Source organism: Pyricularia oryzae, chromosome 3, assembly GCF_000002495.2.
Source record: "Pyricularia oryzae 70-15 chromosome 3, whole genome shotgun sequence".
NCBI lineage: Eukaryota > Fungi > Ascomycota > Sordariomycetes > Magnaporthales > Pyriculariaceae > Pyricularia > Pyricularia oryzae.
In genome coordinates this window covers 168,808-194,784 of record NC_017849.1, presented here as the reverse complement: position 1 = coordinate 194,784, position 25,977 = coordinate 168,808, and the positions used below count along the sequence as shown (strand labels likewise).

Sequence of the window (25,977 nt, the reverse complement as noted above, 5' to 3'; positions counted from 1 at the left end):
GTAATAAGCGTGCCTTATATAAACTATATTCCGAATGTAATCTCTCCTGATCTGTCACAGATCGCAGAGATCACTTCCCTTAATCTGTTGTAATCCCTCAATGATCACTGAGATCACTCTCTTGGCAATCACGTGAGGTCACGTGATTCCTTCTTATGTAATCCTCTTTCTGCCGGTCGGTGATTTCTCTGGGCGGGTGTCGTCAGGAGGGGTGTGACCCCACCTGGCCTCCCTGGTACCGGCCCAACTGTCTGGTCGTAACATCAGGTCTCCTCTCCTTTGGCCAAGTCCCTTTGGCCTTTAAGTAGTCCGTACTCCCTTAATCCCTGTTCTGGTTTTCCTTCCTTCCTGGCTAACTCTCTTGCGCCATATCTAGTCGTGTAGCCAAACCAAAATCTGGTCGTTCGTCGACAGAACGTCGCCACGCCCTTCTTTCTTCCCTGTTGTCGACGGATACCGTTGAGATGCCTTCCTGCAGTCCCTGCCGTGCCAAAGGCGCAGCGTCTTGTCAGGTATCTCCTCAGGATTCTGCTCGCTGTGTGGAGTGTGTTCGTTCCAATCGCTCTGGGTGTGACGTGTTGGGTCTGTCCGCTGCTCAAATCCGTCACATTGGTCGTCAGCACTCGAAGTTGGATGCGGAGGTCGAGGCGCTTGAGGAGCAGATCCATGTGCAGCAGGCGAAGTTGCTTCGTCTGCGAAAACAAAAGAAACTGTGGTTTGAAAAGATGATGCGAGCTGTATCTCGCGGAATTGATGACTTGGAGGAATTGGATCGGGTGGAGCGTGAGGAGGCGGAACAGGAGGAGCGTCGACGATCAACCGAGGTCCTGCCTGAAGTGTCCTTGGAGTCGCTTCTTCCGGATTCCAATTTTGTCTGGGATTCGACTTTCCCGATGGGTCCTCTGAATCCTTCGTTGTTGGATGAAATGAATGTTCTTGCGCAACATTCCGTTGGTACGTCGTTTTTCTGGTGTTTTTGTTTTGTGTTGCATATTGATCGTTTCTTTGTAGGTTCGTCTGGTGGTATGGTTTCGAGTCCTGGTCGGCCCTTAACTTCTGGGAATGGTAGGTGGTGCTTTCTTAGGTCGTCCTTTTTTTTTCTTGGCTGACTTGCTCGCAGATCCAACTCCTGATAGTATTGGCGGAGCGGTTCCTGGCAATCCTGGAGGTGGTTAAGGGGTTCCCAAATGTTTTCTTCATGCCTATAATTTTCCCATTTAACAAAGTACTCTGTTTTGCCGTGGTTTCGTCTGTGGTCGAATATTCGTTCAACGTCGTAGGTTTGTTCTGCGTCGATCTCGATCGTTTCTTGTATGCTGGTGCCGTATGGTGCTGGTTCCAGTAGTAATACGTGAAATGTGGGGTGAATTTTCATGGTGTCTGGTAATGACAATCTGTAATTGGTGTCGCTGATTTTCTTGCTAATTTTAAAAGGTCCAAGCTTCTTAAAATCGAGTTTGCTGTTAGGTCGTTGTGTTTTAATATTGCGTCGAATAAGGTAAACGCTATCTCCCTCCTTAAAAGATGGTCCCTTCATCCGATGCTGATTGGCGTATTTCATCATTCTTTCTTGTACGAACTTTAGTTCCTGCTGGAGTTCTTTATGTAATTGTCGTAACTCGCTCGCTTATTTATCGGCTCGCGGTGCCGTAGTCGTGGTTCTTGGTTCTCCGTACGCTGTAGGGTTAAATCCATAATTGGCGTAGAACGGGGTTGTCTTGGTACTTTCGTTCTCTGAGCTGTTGTAAGCGAACTGTGCTGTGGGTAACAACCGTACCCAATTGTCTTGCTTGTGGTTCACATAGCATCTTAGGTATTGTTCCAATATTTGGTTGGCTCGCTCTGTTTATCCGTCCGTCTGTGGGTGGAATGCTGTGGATAGCTTGTGGTCTGTTCCTAGCTGTTCCATCAGGGATTTCCAAAATCTTAATGTGAAGAGTTTGTCTCTGTCTGTAATAATGTTTTCTGGAAGTCCGTAATTGCTAACAATCATTCGTAGGAATGTGTAGGCGATTTCTTCGGCGTTGCTGCTTTTTTTATATGGTAGGAAATAGGCGTATTTGGTGAGCTTGTCCACTATAACCAATATGCTGTCGTACTTGGTCTTAGTGAGTGGTTCTTCCGAAAGAGGTAATTTGACGATGAAGTTCATTGTAATGGTCTGCCATGCCTTGCTGGGGGCTGGTAAAGGTTGTAGGAGTCCGTAAGGCCTATATCTTGCGGACTTGCTCTTGGCACAAAATTCGCAATCCTTAATGGCTTCTCGTACTTCTTGTCGTGTTCCTTTGAAGTTGTGATGCTGTTTTAGCCGTTTCCATGTTTTGGAAATTCTTTGGTGTCCGTGGGTTTTGTTTCCGTGGATCTTCCGTATTTCTTCTGGTGTGGTTACCGTATTTGTTATTATAAGGCTCCGGTGTGCTGGTAAAAGGTTTCCGTTTCCGTCTGTGGTGAGGATAACCCGTGTTTCCTCTGGTATTGTATTCTCGTGATCTGGTCTTCGGCTAAGGGCGTCGGCCCTGCCGTTTTCTGTTCCTTTTCGGTAAATGATCCTAAAATGGAATTTTGACAGGAATTCTGACCATCTGATTTGTCGTTTGTTCAACACTTTGCTAATGGTGAAATGGGTCAGGTTCTTGTGGTCCGTGTAAACTAACACCTCGTATTTAGTTCCGGATAACTGTGGTTTCCATTCTTCAAATGCTCGAATGATGGCCATAAGCTCTTTGTCGTAAATCTGGTAGTTGAGTTCTGGTTCATGTAATTTTTGTGAAAAGAAGGCGCAAGAATGCAACCGTCCTTCTTCGTTTCGCTGACAAAACATCCTCCACCATTCATGGGTCAGACCCACCTTTGTTAGCGATTCACACCCAAACACACCAATAAGCTTAACAGCTGAAGAATTTTCGCCCTCCGGGCGCCGGTCGTCATGGCCTCACCAGAGGTCTCAAACCGCCGCGCGCGCCCGCAGAGCACGCCGCAGGCTTTGCCGCAGGGCCAGGCCGAGTCAGGACACGTATCTCTCGACACGCGCACCGCTAACGCGCCTCAGCCGGCTGGCCGCGGAAGGTACTCCAGCCTCCCGGCCCTGGCCATCAAAACACTGCAGCAGGAGTTGGAAAACGTGGAAACAGTCGGCAGCTGGCTCGAAGAGGTTTTTGCAGCCAAGCTCGAAAGTTTACAGGCCCCGGAGGACGCCGCGCTTAGGAGAATTGTTCTTGAACTTGACGACGTGATCAGCGGCTGGTTCCTCAGTCGCACCCTCCCTGAAAAAGAGCGTTCGCGCTCCCCGTCGTGTTCGCCGACCAGTTCCAGCGAAAGGCGCAGCATTTTAATTACGAGGACGGGCACGGCGTCGTCGGCCTCTAAAGGCAGAGGCACGCCCACTAACAAATCGGTCACATGGGCCGAGCGAGCCGCCACGCCACCAGCGGCGGCCCCAACGCAAATTTTAACCCCGGCCACGCGCTCGTACCCGATACGTACGACGCCCGGCAATGCACCTGACAGCTCCGCAACTCCCTCCCAATCGGGCCGGGACCGCTCCCAAGCCCCGAAACGTTTGACAGAACAGCCGTCCAACCGCATCCTGATCCGCGTAAATGACAAATTGCGGATGGTGACGAGGGAGCCATACGCGGTAACGACCAAACTGGCCGAATTGGTCTCGGTGCCACACAGTGAAATCCCAAACGCCAAGCGTACCCCCACGGGCTGGGGTGTTACGGTGGCCTCTGAGGAAACACGGCAAAAACTCCTCAACCCCAGCGCGGTCAAGGCCATTATGGACGCATTGGACGCGCGGGAAGTCACTGTCCCGACAACCTGGCACACATACGCCGTCTCTGGAGTGCCCCGAACGCTCAATTGCCTGGACGGAAGAAAGGACGTACATGAGGTAATCCAGGAGGAGATTACCGTGGCAGCAGGCCAGCAGCCAGTCAACTGGCATATTTCCAAACATGGTTACGACCCACATACGGCTGAGGGCACGTGGATAGTGTCCTTCCTTCAACCCGTAAAGCCCTTTCAGCTTTTTGGAGTGTCGAGACGTGCGCGGAAGGTTGAAAAATCACGCAAAATTACACACCACCACGACGGTTGCCAGGGATATTGCGAAATACGTCGCTGCGTACGGCAAGCGCGTTGCGGCATATGTGGTGAAGCAAAACATGCGACAGAGGAAGAGCCGTGCAAGGCAGCCCCCAAATGCGTTAATTGCCACGGCCATTTCCCATCCGGACATGAGAATTGCCCTGCCCGACCTTTGGTGGTAAATGGGAAGTTTGAACGACCTTCACAGCGTAAACTTAAGGGGATTCGCAGAATCGGACGTGCCAACCGTGCCGCGATTATCAACGACCGGGCCGAAACGGCCCGCCGAGAGCCAGCACCTGCAATCCCGGTCCTAAGCACCTCATCGCAGCATTCGCAAACCTCGAGCTCCCGATCGAGCATTTCAAACAAAAGAGCGCGGCCATGCGAGGCGGCAGGGGCGGACATCCGTAACTTCCTGCAGGTTGAACAGGAACGCGTGCACGACGAAATCGTTTGGGCAGCCGAAATGGAGGAGGACGCAGCGGCTGCCGAACCTTGCCCCGCTGATGGGATAGACTTGGAAGCAACCCGTCGATTAATATGACGAAATACTCGCTCGGCAATATGCAGCGGGAATACCTCGACGTAGTTTGGGCCAACGTAGGTAAAAGGATGGGTGTGCATTTGAGCCTATTGGAGTTGTGCCACCAGAGAAAGGTGGACCTGGTTAACGTTCAAGAGCCGTGGTGCGGGCTAAATACGATTACACAAACGCACCCGGGCTATAATGTTTTTGCGCCAGTGGACGAATGGCACGCAAGCACTTACGAAGCCATGACTGGGCTCCGGCATCGGGTGCTCACTTACGTGAAGAAGGGGGCAGCCCTAAGGGCCGCACAACGACGGTTACCGCAGGGCCAAAATACGCGGGACGTACTCTGGCTCGAAATTAACGGAATATTGTTTATTAACGTATATAGGGCTCCGGGCACTGAGGCCGCGCTGGAAATGGTATGCAATACCGTGCCAAATGGACCCACGGTGCTAGGCGGCGATTTTAACGTAGCGGTTGCTGCATACCAGCCAGGCCGCACAGACGCACGCGGAGGGGATCAACTGACGGCATGGGCGCAAGCCCAGGGCATGCGTTTTACAGGAAATATCGGCGTGCCCACCCACCGCGATGGGGGTTTATTAGATATGGTTTTTTCCAACCTCCCCAGCACAGTTACTGTGGTTGACAGCAGTCTTTACACAGGCTCCGACCACGAATCTCTTTATACCACGCTGCGGACGCGCGGCGCCCCCCGCCCGGAGGCGGTCAACGTTTCGGTTAGGGACGACCGGCTACCAAAGTTCGCGGAGCTACTTGCTTTTGGCATGCAAGACATGCCGGACCCGGGATCCGCGGCCGATGGCTACGCATTGGACGCGTGGGTAGCTGAATTTACAACTTTATGGGAGCAAGTGACGTGGGTCGTGGGTACGCCGGCGGGAAAAAGGGACAGCTCGGCTCCCTGGTGGACCGAAAACTGCCAGCGGCTCTGGTCCGAATTCCAGCGGGTTAAACGGAGCGCTGTAAATAGGGCAGACGCCTCTGCCGAGGAAAAAGCCTATACGAAAGGGGTGCGGGCCGCGAAGCGGGAGTACTGGAGGCACCGGATCGACCAACTGCGCGACGATAAGGATTTGTGGAACATGGTGGGCTGGCTGGGAGCCGGACCACGCCTCCGGTCCCCGCCGCTGGTTATTAACGGCGAGCAAGTGAGCGAGCCTTTAGCAAAAGCGGAAGCACTGCAACGGGAGGTGCTTGGCCGATTTTCGGCGGAGGATGACCTGCAGGGAGACCCCTTGGAGGCCTGGTCGGCGGACGAGGCTAAAATCCCTTGGGACACCCAGGTTAGTGCGGAAGAGGCGGAGCGCTCCTGCATTGGGGTTACGAGCACGTCCCCGGGCATCGACGGAATGACCGTCCGGCTATTAAAAGCCGGATGGGCTTCGTTGGCCGAGCCGGTGCGCAGGCTCTACCAACGTTGCCTGGAACTCGGACATTTCCCAGCGCCTTGGAAGAAGGCCGAAGTCGCGATGCTACCGAAAACGGGGAAGAAAGACCGGAGCAGCGTTCGATCCTGGCGGCCTATAGCCCTCCTCTCCTGCATCGGAAAAGGCCTCGAGAGGCTCGTTGCACGCCGGATAGCTTGGGCCATACACGACAACGGGCTCCTTAGCTGCACCCACGGCGGTGCCCTACCCAAACGATCGGCGACGGATCTGGTTTGTGCCCTCGCCCACGATATCGAGCAGGCTCTAGCTCGCGGGGAGGAAGTCACCCTTGTCGCATGCGACGTCCAAGGCGCCTTCGACGCCCTCCTCCATAGGCGATTAATACGGAAAATGCGGAGCCTCGGGTTTAGTAAAATGCTCCTCAGGTTCGTGATTAACTTTTTAAGCGGCCGCCAGGCCCGAGTCCGGCTGGAGGGTACGACCACGGGCTTTAGGCGGCTTGGGTGCGGCACCCCGCAAGGGTCTCCCCTTTCCCCGATCCTATATATGTTATATTTGGCGTATCTCGTCAAAAACGGTACGAAGTGGCGGTTGGCATACGCAGACGACGTGCTTACATGGAAATCGTCACCCTCGTTGGAGGAAAACGTACGTTGGCTGGAAGATAAACTCCGGGATATGCACGAAATTGCGGCGGAAGAGAAGATCCATTTTGCAGCGGAAAAGACAGAGGTGATCCATATCACTAAGAAAAGGCACGGTCGCAACCCGGAAATCCGGATTAATGGTAGAACGGTTACCCCGGTCCAACTACCGGGCGGTCGACGCGGACAAAGCGCCTCCGGGGCCGAGCGCTACCCGGGCATGCGTTGGCTTGGTTTTTGGTTCAGCCGACGGCTAGACGGGCGCCGCCACGTGGCCGAAAGGGCTGCCAAAGCAATGGCGGTCGCTGCCCACCTCAAGAGCTTTGGGGCAGTAAGATACGGACCGCCTGCGGCTGCACTTCGCAAGGCAGCGGTGGCATGCGTGGGTTCCTCGGCCACCTACGCAGCCGAGGCATGGTACAACCCAGCGCACAAGCAAAGAGGACTCCTCAAAGCATTGAACAAACCGCTGGTTTTAGCGGCACGGGCAATCCTCCCGGCGTATAAAACCACCCCCTCGTCCACTGTTCTCAGGGACGCAGGACTACCCTCGGCCCGCGTCGCGCTGGCCTACACCCGCCTGAAATACGGCGCCCGACTAAGGCTCGCGGACAAGGGGCACCCCCTTGTCAGCCGCCTGCGTGAAACACCTCGTGCCCGCAACTCGGGCCATTCGGCCACGACCCTGCAAACGGCTGCACAACTTCTCCCGCGGATCCGGAGACTAGAGTTGCGCGCACCTCGCAATGCCCCGGATTCTCGCACTGACCCCACCGGAGGAGTCCCGAAAGAGGAAGCGGCCCGCCGCTTTATCGAATGGCTGGACATGGTATCACCTGACGATATCGTGGTATATACGGATGGTTCGGAAAAACACGAAAACAACTGCGTCCAAATAGGGTACGGATGGGCCGCTTTTAGGGCGGGCCTGGAATTTGCCGCAGGCTCCGCATCTATTACGCCGGAAAGCCACGTTTTCGACGCCGAGGCGATTGGCGCCCTAAAAGGGCTACAGGCGGCAGCCAAGGCCCAGCCAGGCGCCCGGATCTGGATTTGTGTGGACAGCACCTCGGTTATTTGGGGTCTTAGAGGCGACGCGCCGCGTTCGTCCCAATGGGCCTTTCTGGAGTTCCATGACCTTGTCGATCTACTCCGAAAACAAGGTACCGAGGTTCGGGTCCGTTGGTGCCCTGGGCACCAGGGAATCCCGGGAAACGACCGGGCTGACGAGCTGGCCAAGGCCGGCTCCGCCGGACCGCCGGACCCAGACCCGAGGGCTCAGCAAACCACGTATAGCGGTGCCGGCACGGTCCTCAGAGCCATTCTTTCCAATATAGAGAAGGACTGGTGGCGTAAAGAACTCTGTGAACGGTCCCCCGCATATAGGGAATGGAAATTCCAATACACACCGAGAAAGGAGCCCGAGGAACTGCGTTTGCCAAGACCCCTACTGGGCCATTATTTGGCCATGAGGACCGGCCACGGCGATTTCAAGGCCTACCATGACCGTTTCAACCACCAGGATGCAAACACCTCGTGTGCCTGGTGCTGGAAGCGGACCTCCCCTGAGCACCCGGTGCACTGCCGCTATTCGCGGGCGGTGTGGAGAAACTGGCCGTGGTTTGATAACGAGCGGCCGGTCGGGCCGCCAGACCGCGCCCAACGCCGCAAATTCTTCCAGACAAGCTTCGGGCAACCGAAAAGCTTTGAGGCGTTTTCGATAGCCACCAACTACTTCAGCGCCCGCCCCAGAGCGGCCCGCCAGCGCCCCGCGCGCCACGAACGCACTTTACGCCTAGGGACACCGATCGTAAACGACTCGAACTCTGACGAGGAATAGACTTACTGCCTTTTCACCCACACTTCACGGCACAAGCCGTCAGACGAACCCTCCGTGCACCTTAGGCACGGGGTCGCGTCAGTGAACTAACCCCCTAAGCAGGACCGGGCCCGAACCCGGTCAGGCACGATCCGCCTCTGCCCTCCTTGTTTTCCCCCTGTGTAAATAAAGAAGATAGAACGCGCGCCGAGATACCCCTCGGGAGGTTGCTAACGGCCGGCTAACAAGCCGGGCCGAGCCCGGCGTTAACTAATACTACTACTACTACTACTACTACTAGTTGCTCTGGTTTCAGTATTTGGATAATCTCTGCTACAATGATGGCGGACCTCCACCCTTGGATCTCTATCAGCCGTGGCTGCTGTGGTGCCGCCGCTCTTTTCGTAGCATTAGTGCCCACTCCGGCTCTCAACCTGTTTGGTATTGGTCGCGCTATCCGGAATAAAAATCGAGTCGATCTATTTTCATTGTTAGCTCTTTTTTGCTATGTCGAGGCCTTCGGGTTCGCCATCCTTCTTCAACGCGCCACTGCTGGGGATCTGATATTCTTTATACCGGTTTGGCAGAAGCTTTGGTATCAATTCGGCGAATTGATGCGCAACATGCCCGAGTTGGTCGGCGCGCTTTCGGACGCAGCGCCGCTGCGTCGCATCTTGGAGAAAGGCACCGCTTCCGCCCGTCAGACGAACGGCCAAAAGCTTGGGTGCACCAAAGGAAGTTTAGAGTTAGTCAACGTCTCTTTCACATACCCAGGGATGGATAAACCGGTTATAGACCGTTTAAATATGGCAATTAAACCGGCCACCAAGGTCGCCCTCCTTGGGCCGAGCGGGGCGGGTAAAACGACCCTGTTGAGGATTTTTATGCGGTACTTGTCGCCCAGCAGTGGTGTCGTTTTGATCAACGGCCAAAACATTGAAAACATCGACAAAGACTCGTAAATACTGCCTTCATTTTGAGCTTTTGTTTAGCCTGGCTTTTTGATTCTCCCGCACTAATTAATAACTGCAATTCCCCTTGACAAAGGTTTCACAACTTTGTCGGTATAATGCCGCAAATGCCTTACATATTCAACACCACAGTGATGGAAAATATTAGGCTAGGGAAGGCGGATGCCAGCGATGAAGAAGTTTATGAAGGTTGCAGAAATGCCATGATCCACGATACTATCATGGCTCGCCCCCATGGAGACAACACTCAGATAGGGGAACAGGGAGGGTTAGTTGCCTTTGGTGATTCTCAACCCGCTTGTGGGATTTTCTAATTGCTGACAATATTTTAATACCGCAATTTCTACAGCTTTTTATCCGGCGGTGAAAAGCAGCGTATCGAGTTCGCCCGTCTTTTTTTTAAGGCGGCCCAAGGTTATTTTATTAGACGAGCCAACGGCTAACCTTGACGAAAGGACCGAGGACCAATTGCTGAGCAATTTGCTTAATCACTTCAGGAGTTCTACTATTATCATGGTTACATAAGTATATTGCTTTTATTTTGACAAAGCAATTCGTAGACCAACTGACATTTTCCCGTGCAAAGCCACCATACTAAGCTGGCCAAAAGTTTTGACAAAGTTATAATCTTTGGAGAGGGTAACAAAATCCAAGCCCACGGTAGTTTTGACGATATATTACCACGGAAATAACTGAGGCTCGATTGAGCCAAGGTCCCGCTACTTGCCCTGGTTGCCCAGATACCTCTTATGGCCTTGCTTCCCTTGCTCTCGGTGGTTTAGAGCTTATAAACTAAGACAGCAGGTTAAACAAGAAACAGAGAGAGTCAAAGCAAACGAAGGCAACTAGACAACGGAGAAATTCAAGGGCAGTCAGGAAACCAAGGACAATAACACCACCACGGAAGCTGTAGCACTCGAGTCAGGGTAGCCAACACTCAACAGGGACCGATGTGATCTCAATCCCTTTTATAGTCAGGTGTGTCTGCATTGGGCTGACGCTCATTAGTATGCGACCGGGCTCGGAGGATGGTACCTGAGCAGATAGCAGTCAGTCTCCTTTAGAGTCTTGTCTCTATTTTCTTCCTGCGTCCTTGGCTTTCGTGATGGATACCGACAGAGTTGCACGCGGACACACCGGTCGCTCCGTCCGGGCCCCTTGCATCTCATTGATGTCAGATAGACGTACAGATGGGATTGCATAAAGCCGGTGCATTTGACAGTCGTGATTATATGAAATCGGTCTCGGCAGTCGTTTTGTAGGGCAGTGATTGTCTGTGCCAAGATTAAATGTCAAAAGGCCCAGGTTCCACCAGTTCTAATTGAATTGCCAATGGAGAAAACCACAAGATTGGGGCATAGATTTTAGGTTTCATGCAAGCTGCCCACGCGTCGGTGCCAATTCGTTGGGTCGTTCCACAGATGGTCACCTGAGCCGTGGAAGGTTGGATAAAAAAAAATGGAGATGGCGGCTCCGACTGCCAAGAGGCAAAAAACTGAATCATCCCACGAGGAGAAAACGGATCTCTGGTTCATCGCTTGGCCCAATCCTTGTCTTGAACAAGCGTCTGTGCTCTGGCTGGTCCTGTAGCAACAACCGAAGCTTTGCCACAGGTGAAGGGTGCGACTAGCTGGGGGCGGTCGGTGCTAACCGAGTCTACCCAAGTCCCCCGCATTTGAACGGGGACCCCATTTTGGGTGGTGCGGAGAGAGCGCACGAGATGGAGCAGGTCGGTCGGGGGGGGGGGGGGGGGGGGGGGGGGGGGGGGGGTGGGTGGGATCCGGTAAAGAAATGAACCGCGGGACTGCCGTTGGATGAGGTCTTGTCCCCTTGCCCTACCTCCACATCACGCTACGTAATCGACAGGAATGCGGATATCCCGTGAACCGTGTGACGTCTACTCGGCGGTAGAGCTGAGATCTGTATCCTCAATTTTCTTTTTTTTTTCACTGCAGTAGCACTACCTTGCAGCCAGCCCATGTTCCCACCGGTTCATTCCACCGCTCAATCTAATGAAACCCCCGCATGCGGAGACCCCGGGGTCTGACGGGTAAAGGCCTACGCGAATCGCCTTTGGTTTCTCGGAAACGCAAATAAGAACCATGAACCATCAGGCTTTTTTTTTTATTTATCTATTCTGCTGATCTGTTCCCGTCGGACTTGTCCCTGATGATTTTCGTTATTGTTCGCCCAACCTATCGTGCCGAGCAGTCATCCGATCTTTGAGCCAGGCTATTTGTTGCTGATCCGCCCCCCTGGCTCTTGTCTCCAAAATTGACGCGAAAAATTAGAGAGAGAGAAACAAAGAAAAAAAAAAAAAGAAAAAAAAAAGGAAATGTCAACCACCTTGCCGCCAAAGGGCGATGCGAGCGTGGCTGGTGCCTCGCAGCCCGACCGAATCACCGACCATGACCTGTTGGGTGGCGGAGACAGCGACGGCAAGCCCGAGGTCGAGCACCACTCTGGAGACGTGACTTCGGCCGCAGAATTGACGCCCGAGGAGCTCGAGCTGGAAAAGAAGCTCAAGAAGAAGATTGACACGCTCATCATGCCGTTGGTGGTGCTAGTCTATCTGATGAACTATATCGATCGGTACGTTTATGTTTTTTTCATTCTTTTTTTTCATTGCTATTTCTCTCAGCAACTGACAAAGTTACATGTCGTCACAGCAACAATTATGCCGCAGCCAGGCTCCAAGGCCTCGAGACGGACCTCAATCTCAGCGACTCGCAGTACCAGCTCGGGCTCTCCATCCTCTTTGTTGGTTACATCCTCGCTCAGGTGCCGTCCAACATGCTGCTCAACTACATGGGCCGCCCGTCGCTCTACCTGGGTCTCTTCACCATGCTCTGGGGGTCCGTGTCTGCCCTGACCTCGCTGGTCAAGAGTTTTGGACAGATCGTCGCGTGCAGGTTCATCCTCGGCATGGTCGAGGCGCCCTTCTTCCCGGGCGTGCTGTTCTACCTGTCCAAGTGGTACACCAAGTCGGAGCTGAACCTGCGCATGTCCATCTTTTACTCTGGGTCCCTGATCTCGGGTGCATTCGGCAATCTGATTGCAGGAGGGATCCTGAGTGGGTTGGGGAACTCGCACGGTTTGTCTCCGTGGCAGTGGCTGTACATTATTGAAGGTATGCGTCACGTCACGTCATGCATCTTGTTTACTATCATATTCTGCCTCTTGACCCTCAGCAAAAAAAACAAGCCATCAACTAACACTGCACAGGCGTCATCACCGTCGCGGTCGGCTTCCTCCTCATCTTTGTGCTCCCCGACTTCCCCGACACCTGGAAGGGGCTGTCGCCAGAGCTCAAGCAGATCGCCAACCGCCGCCTGGCCATCGAGGCGGCGCAGGCCGACGTGGACGAGGCCGGCGGCATGAGCCAGCTCAAGGGCTTCAAGCTGGCCATGATGGACCCTTGCACCTACGTCCTGGCCCTCTCGTACATGTGCGCGACCGGCACGGCCGGCTTCCAAAACTTCTTCCCCACCCTCACCAGCACCTTTGTCGCCGGCGACGACCGGGTCAAGGCCCTGCTGCTCTGCGCGCCGCCCTACCTGTTCATCACGGTCGGTTCGCTGGTCCACTCTGTCTTTTCCGACCGGGTTGGGAACCGGTTCTGGTTCTACATGTACCCCATTCCGTAAGTTGTTGTTTCCTTTTGTGAGGTTCTGGTCTGGTCTGCTCTGCCAGTCTTGACTTGCCCTTCTTGCTAACCCCAGCCTCCGCAATATCCCCAGAGTCACCATTGTCGGCTTCCTCATCTTCATGTTTGTCGACGACTCCAACTTTGGCGCAAAGTACTTCTCGCTCTTCCTCATGGTGGTCGTCTTCAACATGAACGGCACCACCTACGCCTGGATCGCCAACGCCATCCCCCGCCCGCCCGCCAAGCGCGCCGCCGCCTTTGCCTTTATCAACAGCATCGGCAACTCGGCCAGCATCTGGACGCCCTTTACCTACCGCCAGAAGGACTTCCCCTCGTACAAGCTGGCCATGGGGATCAACATTGGTCTGCAGGCGGTGGCGGCCGTGTGTGGTGTGCTGATGTGGTACATCCTGACCAGCCGGAACAAGCAGCTGGAGAGGATGGAGAATGAGGACTCGGAGCTCAGCGGCAAGGACTTGGCTGTGCTGCAGAAGACGGCCGATCTGGCTGGTGTCGACATTACGACGGCGAGGAGGCAGCAGAAGGGGTACAGGTACATGATTTGAAGATGTACGATGTACCTGTTGACGTGCTATGAGACATTAGACTAGCTGTTTGAGCAATCTTGGATTCTGCTCGATCTCGATGGTGTTATGCCTTGTTGTTGTGTTGTTAATGATGGTACTGTTGAACTGTATAATAAAACTGACTACATCTTGTCTCGGTCACTATATTAATCGCCCCATTGACTATTTCTGCATGCCACAAAATGTACTTGAGAGTGACAATCTGATCGCTAACAAAAACCTTGATTCCGCTGTGCTGGGTATCCTACTCGCCTTTGCCCCTAAAAGTGCCTGGTTCACCCTTGAAAACATGCCTATTCTGCAGGACCGCACTCGTCCACCCTAGCCAAAAACGCCATCGTTCTTGGGCTCAAACTCGACATGGGGCCGCTTCGCAACCGACTCTGGAAACTGAGCTGGATCGTTTGGAAGAATGCCCTCGAGGATCGGTGCCGACATTCCAAGCTAGTCGTTCGAAACAATCATCAGTACAAACAAAGAAAAAAAGAAAACAGGATAGTTCACACAAAGGGACTACTTACCGCAAAATACCTCAGCTTGACCGCATGAATCATGGTGGCAGCCTTGGCCGTGACCTTGAAGCGCAGCACACTCCAACCCAGCGGCGGCAGCTCGTGCACCGTGACGAGGGCCGGGTTCTCGAGGTTGAGCACGACGTCTCCGGACCCGCCGGCAGCGGCAGCGGCGGCAGCCTCCTCGACGCTGGCGTAGGGGAAGCCGCCGCCGGAGCCCAGGCCCAGCAGCCACGCGGGCACGCCGTGCTTGTACAGCGGGATGGAGTCGTTGAGCTGGTTCTCGATGATGAGGTCGACGACGCTGCCCAGCGGGATCCCGGCGACGACCGGCTTGCCCAACCGGCTCGCGCCCCCCGGCAGGGCGGCGTCCTCGTTCTGGTCCTGGAAGAGCAGCGGCGTCATGGCGGAGCGGAACAGCTGCCACGGCTGCTCGTTGAGAAAGTACTCGGGCACATGCTCCTCCGTCAGCGACGGGCGCTGGCCCGCCGAGAGCCGCACCGTGACGTCCGCCGCCGCGGCAGCCGGGGCACGGCGCAACGACGGCGCGCGCGGCGAGCTGGGCGGGGGCGAGGCCGGAAAGGGCGCGAGGGCGTGGCCGGCGGCGGTGCCGCAGCCGGAGCGGGCGGTGCCGTCGGCGAGCACGCACATGGCGTCGGGCGAGGCGGGCTGCGGGAGCTTCATGGGCTGGCCGTAGACGGGGCGGCGGGAGTTGGCGCCGCCCGGGTAGCGGAGCACGGCGTAGCCCTGCAGGTTCTGCAGGCGGCTGGTGGACGAGATGCGGATGGCGCAGTCGCCGTCGGCCGGGTCGAAGCTGTTGAGCTTGACCAGCACCGTGAGCCTCGAGGCGCTGGGCACCTCGACCACGTCGGCCTCTTGCGGGTGGACGAAGCCGCCGTTGTTGGCGACGATGATCATCTTGTGCTGGTCGATGGACGCCACGATGCCGTGCTCGAAGCCGATGTTGATGAGGTTGAGCATGATGTATGCCCGTCCCTCCGTCTCGATGACCTGTTGTGTTTGGGGTTGCGGTTGCGGTTTCAGTTTTAGTTTTCCCTGTGCCGTGGCAATGTATAATTTGTATGGTGCAAGATGGATAATGGCGGGGCATGTGAAAGGCTTTCTCATACCTCATAGTCGCCCGTGCTGGGGGTGCAAGTCTCCTGTGGCAGCCCCTCTGGTTGGATGCAGCCCTTTTCGTCCAAGGCTTGGCCGTTCAGCACGCCAAAGTCGGGTTGACGGCAATGCACACGACCCTTGCCTGATTTGTTACAAAGACCAGGTCAGTGGCTTGCCTAAGAGAGATGCAATCATGGAAATATCGTCAACCCACCATTCACAACAATCGAATCATAACAGTAAAACTCGGAGCCCTCGGCCTTCATCCGCAGCAGCTTCCACCCAGTGTCGCGATGCTGGTGGTTCTTGATTGCCAGATGGCGAGCATGCTTCTCGGCCTCCATGATCTTGCGCAACTCCACCTTGTCGTCGGTGATGAGGTGGTACGGCCGGGGCCTCGAAGGGGACGGTGCAACATAGACCATGCCGTAGAGCCCCTTTTTTGGGTCTTGTCAGTTTGGTGGTTACTCTATGGAAGACGTCGACGTGAATCATCACTCGCACCATAGGGCAAACATACATCAGCAGATGCCGCCGTGGTGTGTTCGGCATACCAGTTGAGGCCCCAGGACCCAGTCGTGTCGATCAAGTGTGTAAAGTTGCCCCGAGGTAGGATCGGATACTGTCAGGGGATGAAGATGATTTAGTACTGGCAAATGGATATAATCACATCACTCATCTACTCATGGGTTTGCGTGTGGTTGCTATACATACCTGCGAGATTCCAGCAGTACCATCGTTCCAGTCGCCGGTACTGTAGTTAACCAGATCATCAAACAGTGTGAGCGCATGGACAAAATCATAAAGAACGGTGGGTGATCCCCTCCGCCAAAAAAAAGAGGAAAAAAAAAGAAAATCAACAGTGCTTACCCGTGATATCCAATACCAGACCAGTGAATCGTCGACTGGGAGTAGACGTCGCTCTTGACTGTCAACTCGACCATGTCGCCTTCATCGGCATATAGTGTTGGGCATGGTGACTGTCCATTGCACGTGTACATGACACGCCACCGACCTCCGTCTTTGTGAGCGTTAGACTGTTAGTTACCCGTGAAGAAATCGACGGGGCAGTGTGATCTGCAAAGAAAGGCAAGACGCAGTGACATACCGGGATTCATCCATCTGACTCCAGTCTGTAGGTTGTACTTCCTGACCAGCTTGGCCGTGTCTTGTTCCGAGTGTGGCCTCCAGAAGCCGGTCAGGGGGAGGTGACGGTTGCCATCGTACCTGTTCCACAGTCCTGTGGGAATGGTGACGACGGCAAGAGCTATTGCAGACAAGCAGACAGACCGCAGCTTTGAGCGTCCTGCACCCGTCGCAGGCCTGCTGGGGACGTTGGGCTCTGGCGGCAGGAGTTTGGTCGTCATTCTTTGTGGATCTGTGGGATGATGTAGGTCACCAAGAGGACAAGAGATTCAAAATCGGCAGCACGCCATGAGATACCCTGAAAAAGAAAGACCAAGACATCGAGACACGGGATGACACAGAGGGACAGGACCCTCCTAATATTGAGCCTTCTCCATCAAATGCTGCAGGCAGTGGGACTATCCACAGCAAATGGCATGATCCTTGCCGATTGCTAGGGAACCTCTTGTCTGCTACGGAGTCTCTCTCGGAGGGTGGGATAGGAGGGGTGGGAACAAAACCTGAGGAGGTCAAGGTCAAGGTAAAGAGATTAATCCAACCGATATTTCTTTTTTCCACCTCCCCCTTTTTGCTTTCACGTCCTTGCTTTTTTCATCTCCTTTGCTTTCTTTTTCTTTCTTCTTCTCTTTCAGTTTCCCTTCCGGGTACGACAAGGCTCCTGCATGCATCGTGTCCCATCTGGGCAAGGGAGGGGAGGGATGTTGGACCAACAACCTTGGTTTTTATTCCTCGCGACGACAGCATCATATGTCGGTGGTGCTTCAGACCTGCATGCTGTCAGGAAGACATGACAGTTGGTGGCGATCCCATCGGTGTGACGATGGGCTGACTAGATCGGAGCACTAGCAGCGATAAGGGGTCCTGACAAGGTGGGGGCAAATAATGCTAGTGTATCTTGTTTTCCTTGTTTTCTTGTTTGCTGCACCAGAGCGTTGGGATTTTTCAAAACACACCCATTCTTCGCGTATCAAAATCAGCAGTCCTTTGTACGAGTAATACATGTCAAAGGGGTGGGTAAAACAATTCCGCCAGTATCTCGTCTTGCCTTTTACGGAATAGTACCTCCAAGACGAACCCCCACAGTATAGGGTAAACGATACCGATCAACGCTTGGAGCAATCGGGCGACCACACACAGACCCAGCGTCCCTGATCAATCGAATCGGTTCAGTTAAGCTTTCTGTCAAGGATTCCGGCAGTTTCTTGCTTTTGCGTACTGTGGTGGCTTGCACACCGTATTGTATTGTCAGCCGAAGCAGGGCCTCTGACGGTACCCCCCCATGCTCACACTCTGCATATTTGTCAAGCCATGGTCAAGGCGAAGGCTGGTGTGGCACCGGTGTGGTTCTGGTGTGGGTATCTTCAGGGTACTCGTTGCTTATTTTTCGGCTCTTCTTTCACCTCCAAAACATTGGATGGGGCAAGAGCATCTCTCCCGGCAGTGTGGATATCCCCATCTGTTTTTTATTCTCTAGTCCGTTTTTGAATCATTTATTTTGTGGTTCCTTTTTTTTGCTCAAGGCCTTGAGTATTCTGTACGTACCTGCCATCACAGCTTGCTTTGTCCTGAAGATATCACGCAATGTATCCAATGCATGCAATATTTCTCCTGGCGGGCCTCGGCCTCGCAGCCCAGACGAGAAGATACAACTTTACCGTCACCAACCAGTGGTCTGCAGGTGATGGCCATGGAAGACCAGTCTTTGCCATCAATGGTCAGACCCCCGGTCCGCTGATTGAGGCGGACGAGGGCGACGAGATTGAGGTTTTTCTAGAGAACCAGCTGGGATTTGAGACGACGATGCACTGGTAAGCTCTCCTTCTCTGAGGTTATTTTCTTCGAGAACTACAAAACAGCTAACATGGCCGATCAAGGCATGGCATTTATCAAATCGACAAGCCGTGGAACGATGGCGTCCCAGGAGTCACACAGTACTCTGTCCAACCAAGAGACAATTACACGTACAGCTTCACGGTCCAGCAGCAGTACGGCAGCTACTTTTACCATGGCCACTTTGGACCCGCGTTTGCCGACGGCATGAGAGGTCCCATCTGGATCAGGCCAGCGGCGTGGAGGCCACGTCCGTACCACCTCATATCCTCTTCACCGGCCGACGTGGCGGGCATGAAGGCGGCCGAGGCCAATCCTCGCCACGTCGTCATCAGCGACTGGAACGCCGAGCCCATGGACACCTTGCTGATCATGTACCGCGACACGGGCATCGTGCCTTGGTGCAGCAACTCGATCGTGCTCAACAACAAGGGCAGGACCTTTTGCCACTCGGCCGAGGAGATTGAAGCGGTGGGCGGTCCCGGCCGAAACTCGCTGGGCTGCTTGATGCAGGACGGCCAGGCGCTGTACTCCAACCTCCCCACCTGCGAGGAGACTTTTGCCGATCTCGAGGTCTTTGAGGCGCAGCCCGGCGAGGAGTGGATGTGGATCAACTTTATCCACTCGGGCGCGCACCACGAGCTGCAGATCAGCATCGACGAGCACGAGTTCTACGTGGTCGCGGCCGACGGCGAGTTTGTGCACCCGCAAAAGGTGCACGCCGCCAACTGCAACCTCGGCGAGCGCATCGCCATCCTCGTCCGCCTCGACCAGGCGCCCGGCGACTACGCCGTGAGGGTGACGTCGCTGCGCAGAGAACAGATGATTCAGGGCGTCGGCATCCTCCGCTACTCGGATCGACCTGCAGGGGCCCGATCAGGCTCGGCACGAATCGCGGTGCCCGAAACAAGGCCCTGGGTGCACCTGAATGGCACCTTCATCTCACCTTCGTCCGTGGCAATGGACGAGTCAAGACTGGCCCCCTACCCTGCGCGTCCACCTCCCCAAAAGTCGGACCACACCCTTCGCTTTTTTGTCAACATGACTGGCCCCGGAAGTTGGGCGCTCAATATTGGGCCGCACCAGGCCTTTCGTCAGCAGCTGCCCCCTCTGCTGTGGGAAGGCGACTCCCGCGGTGATACCACCTACGGCGGAACGAGGGGTGAGATTGGCGATGGCCGGCACGGCGGAGCGGGTTCGCTGCCCAACGGTACCGTCGTTGACATCATCTTTGAGAACGGGGCCAACGTCAACAGCCAACACCCTTTTCACAAGCACAACAACAAAGCTTGGATCATCGGCACCGGCACCGGTGGATTTCCGTGGAGCAGCGTGGACGAGGCCCTCGAGCAGGGCGGCATGTCGCAGCACTTCAATCTCGTCGATCCGCCCCTTCGCGATGGTTGCAGGCTTGGCAACAGCACCGGGGACTGGACGGTGATTCGATACGACATTTCGTTTCCCGCCGCGAGCATGTTGCATTGCCACATGATTCATCACTTTGCGGTAAGTTTGCAGCCATCTCCCCTGATGCTGCACATTTTCCCCCTGATTTTGTCTGCTGACCTAGCTTTGATCTACAGGCCGGCCAACAGGTGGTGTTGCTCGAAGGTGTCGAGTCCATGTCCAAGATCCCTGATCACGTCAAAAACATGGTCCACTCGGATTTCCAGCCGCCCCTCCGTTATGGACCCTTAGACTAGTCTATCTAGATTATTGGATCGGGATCGGACCAGATCGGGTCTAAAAAAAACCAAAGAACCCAAAAAAAAAAAAAAAAAAAAAAAACCTGTATCGTTTGAATGCTTCATACCCAACCAAGCCAACCTCCTACTCCGTATTTGTCAGGTATTATTTATCACAACATGTTCGTGTCCGAATTCCAATTGAGCTGGTGATTGGGGAAGGGGCATGTTTCCAGATACAAATTTCGTAGAGTTTATTCCAACAACCCACTTGCAAGGGAATTTTTCTGCTCAGTCCCCCCCGTCGCATCGATATTTCGAAACCCAATTGTAATCATAATCGTGAATGGTGTTGTTTCGGAATCAGCCGTCATGTCCTCATTGGTTCAAAACTTCAAATACTGTTCATGGCTAGCTTTTGCGATGAACCCCCAGCAGGCATCCCACGCAGCATGAAGGTTATTTTTGGGACAATTTATTTAGCCTCCACGGTGTACTTACAGGGGGTAGCGGTGAGGGCTGTCACGTGCTCTCGCGTGCACGGTTTAATCTAATAAACCGTATCATGACGAAAGTCGTTTATAACGCCCACCACAGCGCCGAAATAAAGTTATTTCCAACCGCCCTACCGCACTAAAATGGCCACGGTTACCGATTACCCAACCGAAAAAAATTGTTTACGCACTAGAATATTCCTGCGTGCATGAGAAAAGACGTGATTACCCCGACTGTTACCCCTGCAAGTTTTTCTGACTTGATTTTTATTTTGGTAGGCATTGGTAGGCGTTTTGTACTGTCAAAAGAAACGCACTGTACAAGGTCCATTTGGAGGTTATTTAGGTAATTCGTTGACCGTGGAGGCTAAATAAATCGTCCCTTATTTTTTAGTTTACATGATTACACATCTTTTGGGGTGGCAATTTCGGGTACAGGCAAAAAAGGGGGTCGTGCATATATTCCAAGTGCACCTCATCGGATTCAACTTCAAAGAGTCAAACAAAGATGCCCCATTTCTCGCCAGATCCCGTCTCAATGCACGACTCTTGACATCGGGTTTCTTTTATCTCTTCACAGACTTGGGCTGGCAGTAGGTAGTTAAGCTTTCCGAGTGCATATACGCGGGGTATGCTCTGTGAGCCTCCGCCAGGGGATATTTACGAGGTATCTACTCAGTAGAGAGAGGAGAAAAGAATCTTGTCCTCGTCCTGGGCTGCTCCATGCTGGGATCTGTAATCACCTCGTCAGGTTCCGCTGTCCCATCTCTATCCTTGCTCATCTGTTGTTTGGTCATTTACTTAATGCATCACTCATTTTATCCCAAGTAAGAGTCAGAGCTTACGGAGGTTGGCATGGGGTAAATTCCACGCCCCCTCCGCAGAGTAGCGGTTCGTTAATTAGGTGCTTGGCTTGATTTCAAATATAGATTCCTCCCAGCAGGAATTTTCAATTGCAAATACCTGCCAATTGCAAAGGTTTGCTCGTGCCAAGCTTGGTCTAGCACAAAAAGAGATGTGCCGAAATCCCCTACTCAGTGGTGCTTCCTAGCCTTGCATCCTAGGGTGTTTATCAAAGCTAATCGCATCAAAAATCAGGGACGGAGCACAGGAGAGACGGAAAATGGTTTACCCAGTCCACTGTAGTTTACTTAAACTTCACAAACAAAAGTAAGCTGAAAGTTGCGAGCAAAAACAAAATCGCATGGACAAATTTACAATCGCAATCAAAGCGAAAGCAAAAAGACGTATCCACTACCCCTGAAGACCCTGATCCTAAGTTCCATGGAATGTGCTTTGAAAAAGTATAAAATTGAGATTCTTTGCCTGAGCGGGTCTAAAACAATGCCTGAATTCGGCTTATAAACTCGGGAAGAGCCGCCTATACTCGGCACGTGTTAATCATATTGTTTTGAGAATTAGCCCCTGTCACTATCTTGTTTTGCACGCCACCTCGCCGAGCAGTATTCATCGCAAGCGAGTGCAAACAGCTCAAGGGTTTGTATGAACCCCGGGGGGCGTACGAAGCTTGATGCTCTAGTTTCGAAATGATGCAAACATTTGGCTTCTTTTTTTCATTTGCATCCAACTAGCGTTACCTCCTTTGTACAAATATTTCACTCAACCCGGTGGTCAGCCACATCCATGCCAAGTTTGCCAACTACATTTGTGTCAACTTTGGAATTATTTGCCCCAAGCCACTACGCGTCTTCGCCTCTCCGAGAAGAACTGCCGTCTCAGTGCCGTCTCAGGCTTTTCATCAGGAACGACTGCTGGTTGACCCCGCTTCGGCTTTTTGGGTTTCTGAATGACGCGAGAGCTCAGCCATAAGGGACTGGAGTAGTAGTAGTAGTAGTAGTATTAGTTAACGCCGGGCTCGGCCCGGCTTGTTAGCCGGCCGTTAGCAACCTCCCGAGGGGTATCTCGGCGCGCGTTCTATCTTCTTTATTTACACAGGGGGAAAACAAGGAGGGCAGAGGCGGATCGTGCCTGACCGGGTTCGGGCCCGGTCCTGCTTAGGGGGTTAGTTCACTGACGCGACCCCGTGCCTAAGGTGCACGGAGGGTTCGTCTGACGGCTTGTGCCGTGAAGTGTGGGTGAAAAGGCAGTAAGTCTATTCCTCGTCAGAGTTCGAGTCGTTTACGATCGGTGTCCCTAGGCGTAAAGTGCGTTCGTGGCGCGCGGGGCGCTGGCGGGCCGCTCTGGGGCGGGCGCTGAAGTAGTTGGTGGCTATCGAAAACGCCTCAAAGCTTTTCGGTTGCCCGAAGCTTGTCTGGAAGAATTTGCGGCGTTGGGCGCGGTCTGGCGGCCCGACCGGCCGCTCGTTATCAAACCACGGCCAGTTTCTCCACACCGCCCGCGAATAGCGGCAGTGCACCGGGTGCTCAGGGGAGGTCCGCTTCCAGCACCAGGCACACGAGGTGTTTGCATCCTGGTGGTTGAAACGGTCATGGTAGGCCTTGAAATCGCCGTGGCCGGTCCTCATGGCCAAATAATGGCCCAGTAGGGGTCTTGGCAAACGCAGTTCCTCGGGCTCCTTTCTCGGTGTGTATTGGAATTTCCATTCCCTATATGCGGGGGACCGTTCACAGAGTTCTTTACGCCACCAGTCCTTCTCTATATTGGAAAGAATGGCTCTGAGGACCGTGCCGGCACCGCTATACGTGGTTTGCTGAGCCCTCGGGTCTGGGTCCGGCGGTCCGGCGGAGCCGGCCTTGGCCAGCTCGTCAGCCCGGTCGTTTCCCGGGATTCCCTGGTGCCCAGGGCACCAACGGACCCGAACCTCGGTACCTTGTTTTCGGAGTAGATCGACAAGGTCATGGAACTCCAGAAAGGCCCATTGGGACGAACGCGGCGCGTCGCCTCTAAGACCCCAAATAACCGAGGTGCTGTCCACACAAATCCAGATCCGGGCGCCTGGCTGGGCCTTGGCTGCCGCCTGTAGCCCTTTTAGGGCGCCAATCGCCTCGGCGTCGAAAACGTGGCTTTCCGGCGTAATAGATGCGGAGCCTGCGGCAAATTCCAGGCCCGCCCTAAAAGCGGCCCATCCGTACCCTATTTGGACGCAGTTGTTTTCGTGTTTTTCCGAACCATCCGTATATACCACGATATCGTCAGGTGATACCATGTCCAGCCATTCGATAAAGCGGCGGGCCGCTTCCTCTTTCGGGACTCCTCCGGTGGGGTCAGTGCGAGAATCCGGGGCATTGCGAGGTGCGCGCAACTCTAGTCTCCGGATCCGCGGGAGAAGTTGTGCAGCCGTTTGCAGGGTCGTGGCCGAATGGCCCGAGTTGCGGGCACGAGGTGTTTCACGCAGGCGGCTGACAAGGGGGTGCCCCTTGTCCGCGAGCCTTAGTCGGGCGCCGTATTTCAGGCGGGTGTAGGCCAGCGCGACGCGGGCCGAGGGTAGTCCTGCGTCCCTGAGAACAGTGGACGAGGGGGTGGTTTTATACGCCGGGAGGATTGCCCGTGCCGCTAAAACCAGCGGTTTGTTCAATGCTTTGAGGAGTCCTCTTTGCTTGTGCGCTGGGTTGTACCATGCCTCGGCTGCGTAGGTGGCCGAGGAACCCACGCATGCCACCGCTGCCTTGCGAAGTGCAGCCGCAGGCGGTCCGTATCTTACTGCCCCAAAGCTCTTGAGGTGGGCAGCGACCGCCATTGCTTTGGCAGCCCTTTCGGCCACGTGGCGGCGCCCGTCTAGCCGTCGGCTGAACCAAAAACCAAGCCAACGCATGCCCGGGTAGCGCTCGGCCCCGGAGGCGCTTTGTCCGCGTCGACCGCCCGGTAGTTGGACCGGGGTAACCGTTCTACCATTAATCCGGATTTCCGGGTTGCGACCGTGCCTTTTCTTAGTGATATGGATCACCTCTGTCTTTTCCGCTGCAAAATGGATCTTCTCTTCCGCCGCAATTTCGTGCATATCCCGGAGTTTATCTTCCAGCCAACGTACGTTTTCCTCCAACGAGGGTGACGATTTCCATGTAAGCACGTCGTCTGCGTATGCCAACCGCCACTTCGTACCGTTTTTGACGAGATACGCCAAATATAGCATATATAGGATCGGGGAAAGGGGAGACCCTTGCGGGGTGCCGCACCCAAGCCGCCTAAAGCCCGTGGTCGTACCCTCCAGCCGGACTCGGGCCTGGCGGCCGCTTAAAAAGTTAATCACGAACCTGAGGAGCATTTTACTAAACCCGAGGCTCCGCATTTTCCGTATTAATCGCCTATGGAGGAGGGCGTCGAAGGCGCCTTGGACGTCGCATGCGACAAGGGTGACTTCCTCCCCGCGAGCTAGAGCCTGCTCGATATCGTGGGCGAGGGCACAAACCAGATCCGTCGCCGATCGTTTGGGTAGGGCACCGCCGTGGGTGCAGCTAAGGAGCCCGTTGTCGTGTATGGCCCAAGCTATCCGGCGTGCAACGAGCCTCTCGAGGCCTTTTCCGATGCAGGAGAGGAGGGCTATAGGCCGCCAGGATCGAACGCTGCTCCGGTCTTTCTTCCCCGTTTTCGGTAGCATCGCGACTTCGGCCTTCTTCCAAGGCGCTGGGAAATGTCCGAGTTCCAGGCAACGTTGGTAGAGCCTGCGCACCGGCTCGGCCAACGAAGCCCATCCGGCTTTTAATAGCCGGACGGTCATTCCGTCGATGCCCGGGGACGTGCTCGTAACCCCAATGCAGGAGCGCTCCGCCTCTTCCGCACTAACCTGGGTGTCCCAAGGGATTTTAGCCTCGTCCGCCGACCAGGCCTCCAAGGGGTCTCCCTGCAGGTCATCCTCCGCCGAAAATCGGCCAAGCACCTCCCGTTGCAGTGCTTCCGCTTTTGCTAAAGGCTCGCTCACTTGCTCGCCGTTAATAACCAGCGGCGGGGACCGGAGGCGTGGTCCGGCTCCCAGCCAGCCCACCATGTTCCACAAATCCTTATCGTCGCGCAGTTGGTCGATCCGGTGCCTCCAGTACTCCCGCTTCGCGGCCCGCACCCCTTTCGTATAGGCTTTTTCCTCGGCAGAGGCGTCTGCCCTATTTACAGCGCTCCGTTTAACCCGCTGGAATTCGGACCAGAGCCGCTGGCAGTTTTCGGTCCACCAGGGAGCCGAGCTGTCCCTTTTTCCCGCCGGCGTACCCACGACCCACGTCACTTGCTCCCATAAAGTTGTAAATTCAGCTACCCACGCGTCCAATGCGTAGCCATCGGCCGCGGATCCCGGGTCCGGCATGTCTTGCATGCCAAAAGCAAGTAGCTCCGCGAACTTTGGTAGCCGGTCGTCCCTAACCGAAACGTTGACCGCCTCCGGGCGGGGGGCGCCGCGCGTCCGCAGCGTGGTATAAAGGGATTCGTGGTCGGAGCCTGTGTAAAGACTGCTGTCAACCACAGTTATTATGCTGGGGAGGTTGGAAAAGACTATATCCAGTAAACCCCCGTCGCGGTGGGTGGGCACGCCGATATTTCCTGTAAAACTCATCCCCTGGGCTTGCGCCCATGCCGT

General features: G+C 54.6%; 5 protein-coding genes across 5 annotated transcripts; 4 read left to right on the top strand and 1 right to left on the bottom strand.

Annotated features, from left to right (window-relative positions):
- Nucleotides 1–1,321, top strand: MGG_16591 (uncharacterized protein). The gene is made up of 4 exons (XM_003711164.1): nt 1–307; nt 377–954; nt 1,012–1,065; nt 1,121–1,321. The coding sequence occupies exons 2-4, from the start codon at nt 465–467 to the stop codon at nt 1,174–1,176; spliced, it is 600 nt and encodes a 199-aa protein (XP_003711212.1). The 5' UTR covers nt 1–307; nt 377–464; the 3' UTR covers nt 1,177–1,321.
- Nucleotides 1,322–9,125: 7,804 nt separating this feature from the next.
- MGG_13339 (ATP-binding cassette sub-family B member 5) lies at nt 9,126–9,916 on the top strand (the record flags this gene model as incomplete). The annotated part of the gene is made up of 3 exons (XM_003711163.1): nt 9,126–9,460; nt 9,550–9,741; nt 9,823–9,916. The coding sequence occupies 3 exons, from the start codon at nt 9,126–9,128 to the stop codon at nt 9,914–9,916; spliced, it is 621 nt and encodes a 206-aa protein (XP_003711211.1).
- Nucleotides 9,917–11,767: 1,851 nt separating this feature from the next.
- MGG_13338 (MFS transporter) lies at nt 11,768–13,736 on the top strand. The gene is made up of 4 exons (XM_003711162.1): nt 11,768–12,065; nt 12,143–12,603; nt 12,699–13,116; nt 13,214–13,736. The coding sequence occupies exons 1-4, from the start codon at nt 11,809–11,811 to the stop codon at nt 13,686–13,688; spliced, it is 1,611 nt and encodes a 536-aa protein (XP_003711210.1). The 5' UTR covers nt 11,768–11,808; the 3' UTR covers nt 13,689–13,736.
- A 294-nt stretch (nt 13,737–14,030) lies between these two features.
- On the bottom strand, nt 14,031–16,707 carry MGG_09103 (uncharacterized protein; the record flags this gene model as incomplete). The annotated part of the gene is made up of 8 exons (XM_003711161.1): nt 14,031–14,153; nt 14,231–15,232; nt 15,352–15,482; nt 15,555–15,777; nt 15,861–15,962; nt 16,055–16,094; nt 16,211–16,361; nt 16,449–16,707. The coding sequence occupies 8 exons, from the start codon at nt 16,705–16,707 to the stop codon at nt 14,031–14,033; spliced, it is 2,031 nt and encodes a 676-aa protein (XP_003711209.1).
- A 1,360-nt stretch (nt 16,708–18,067) lies between these two features.
- MGG_09102 (laccase-1) lies at nt 18,068–20,019 on the top strand (the record flags this gene model as incomplete). Its single annotated transcript, XM_003711160.1, has 3 exons — nt 18,068–18,294; nt 18,361–19,822; nt 19,900–20,019. 3 exons carry the CDS (start codon nt 18,068–18,070, stop codon nt 20,017–20,019), a joined length of 1,809 nt encoding a protein of 602 aa, XP_003711208.1.
- Nucleotides 20,020–25,977: the final 5,958 nt, after the last annotated feature.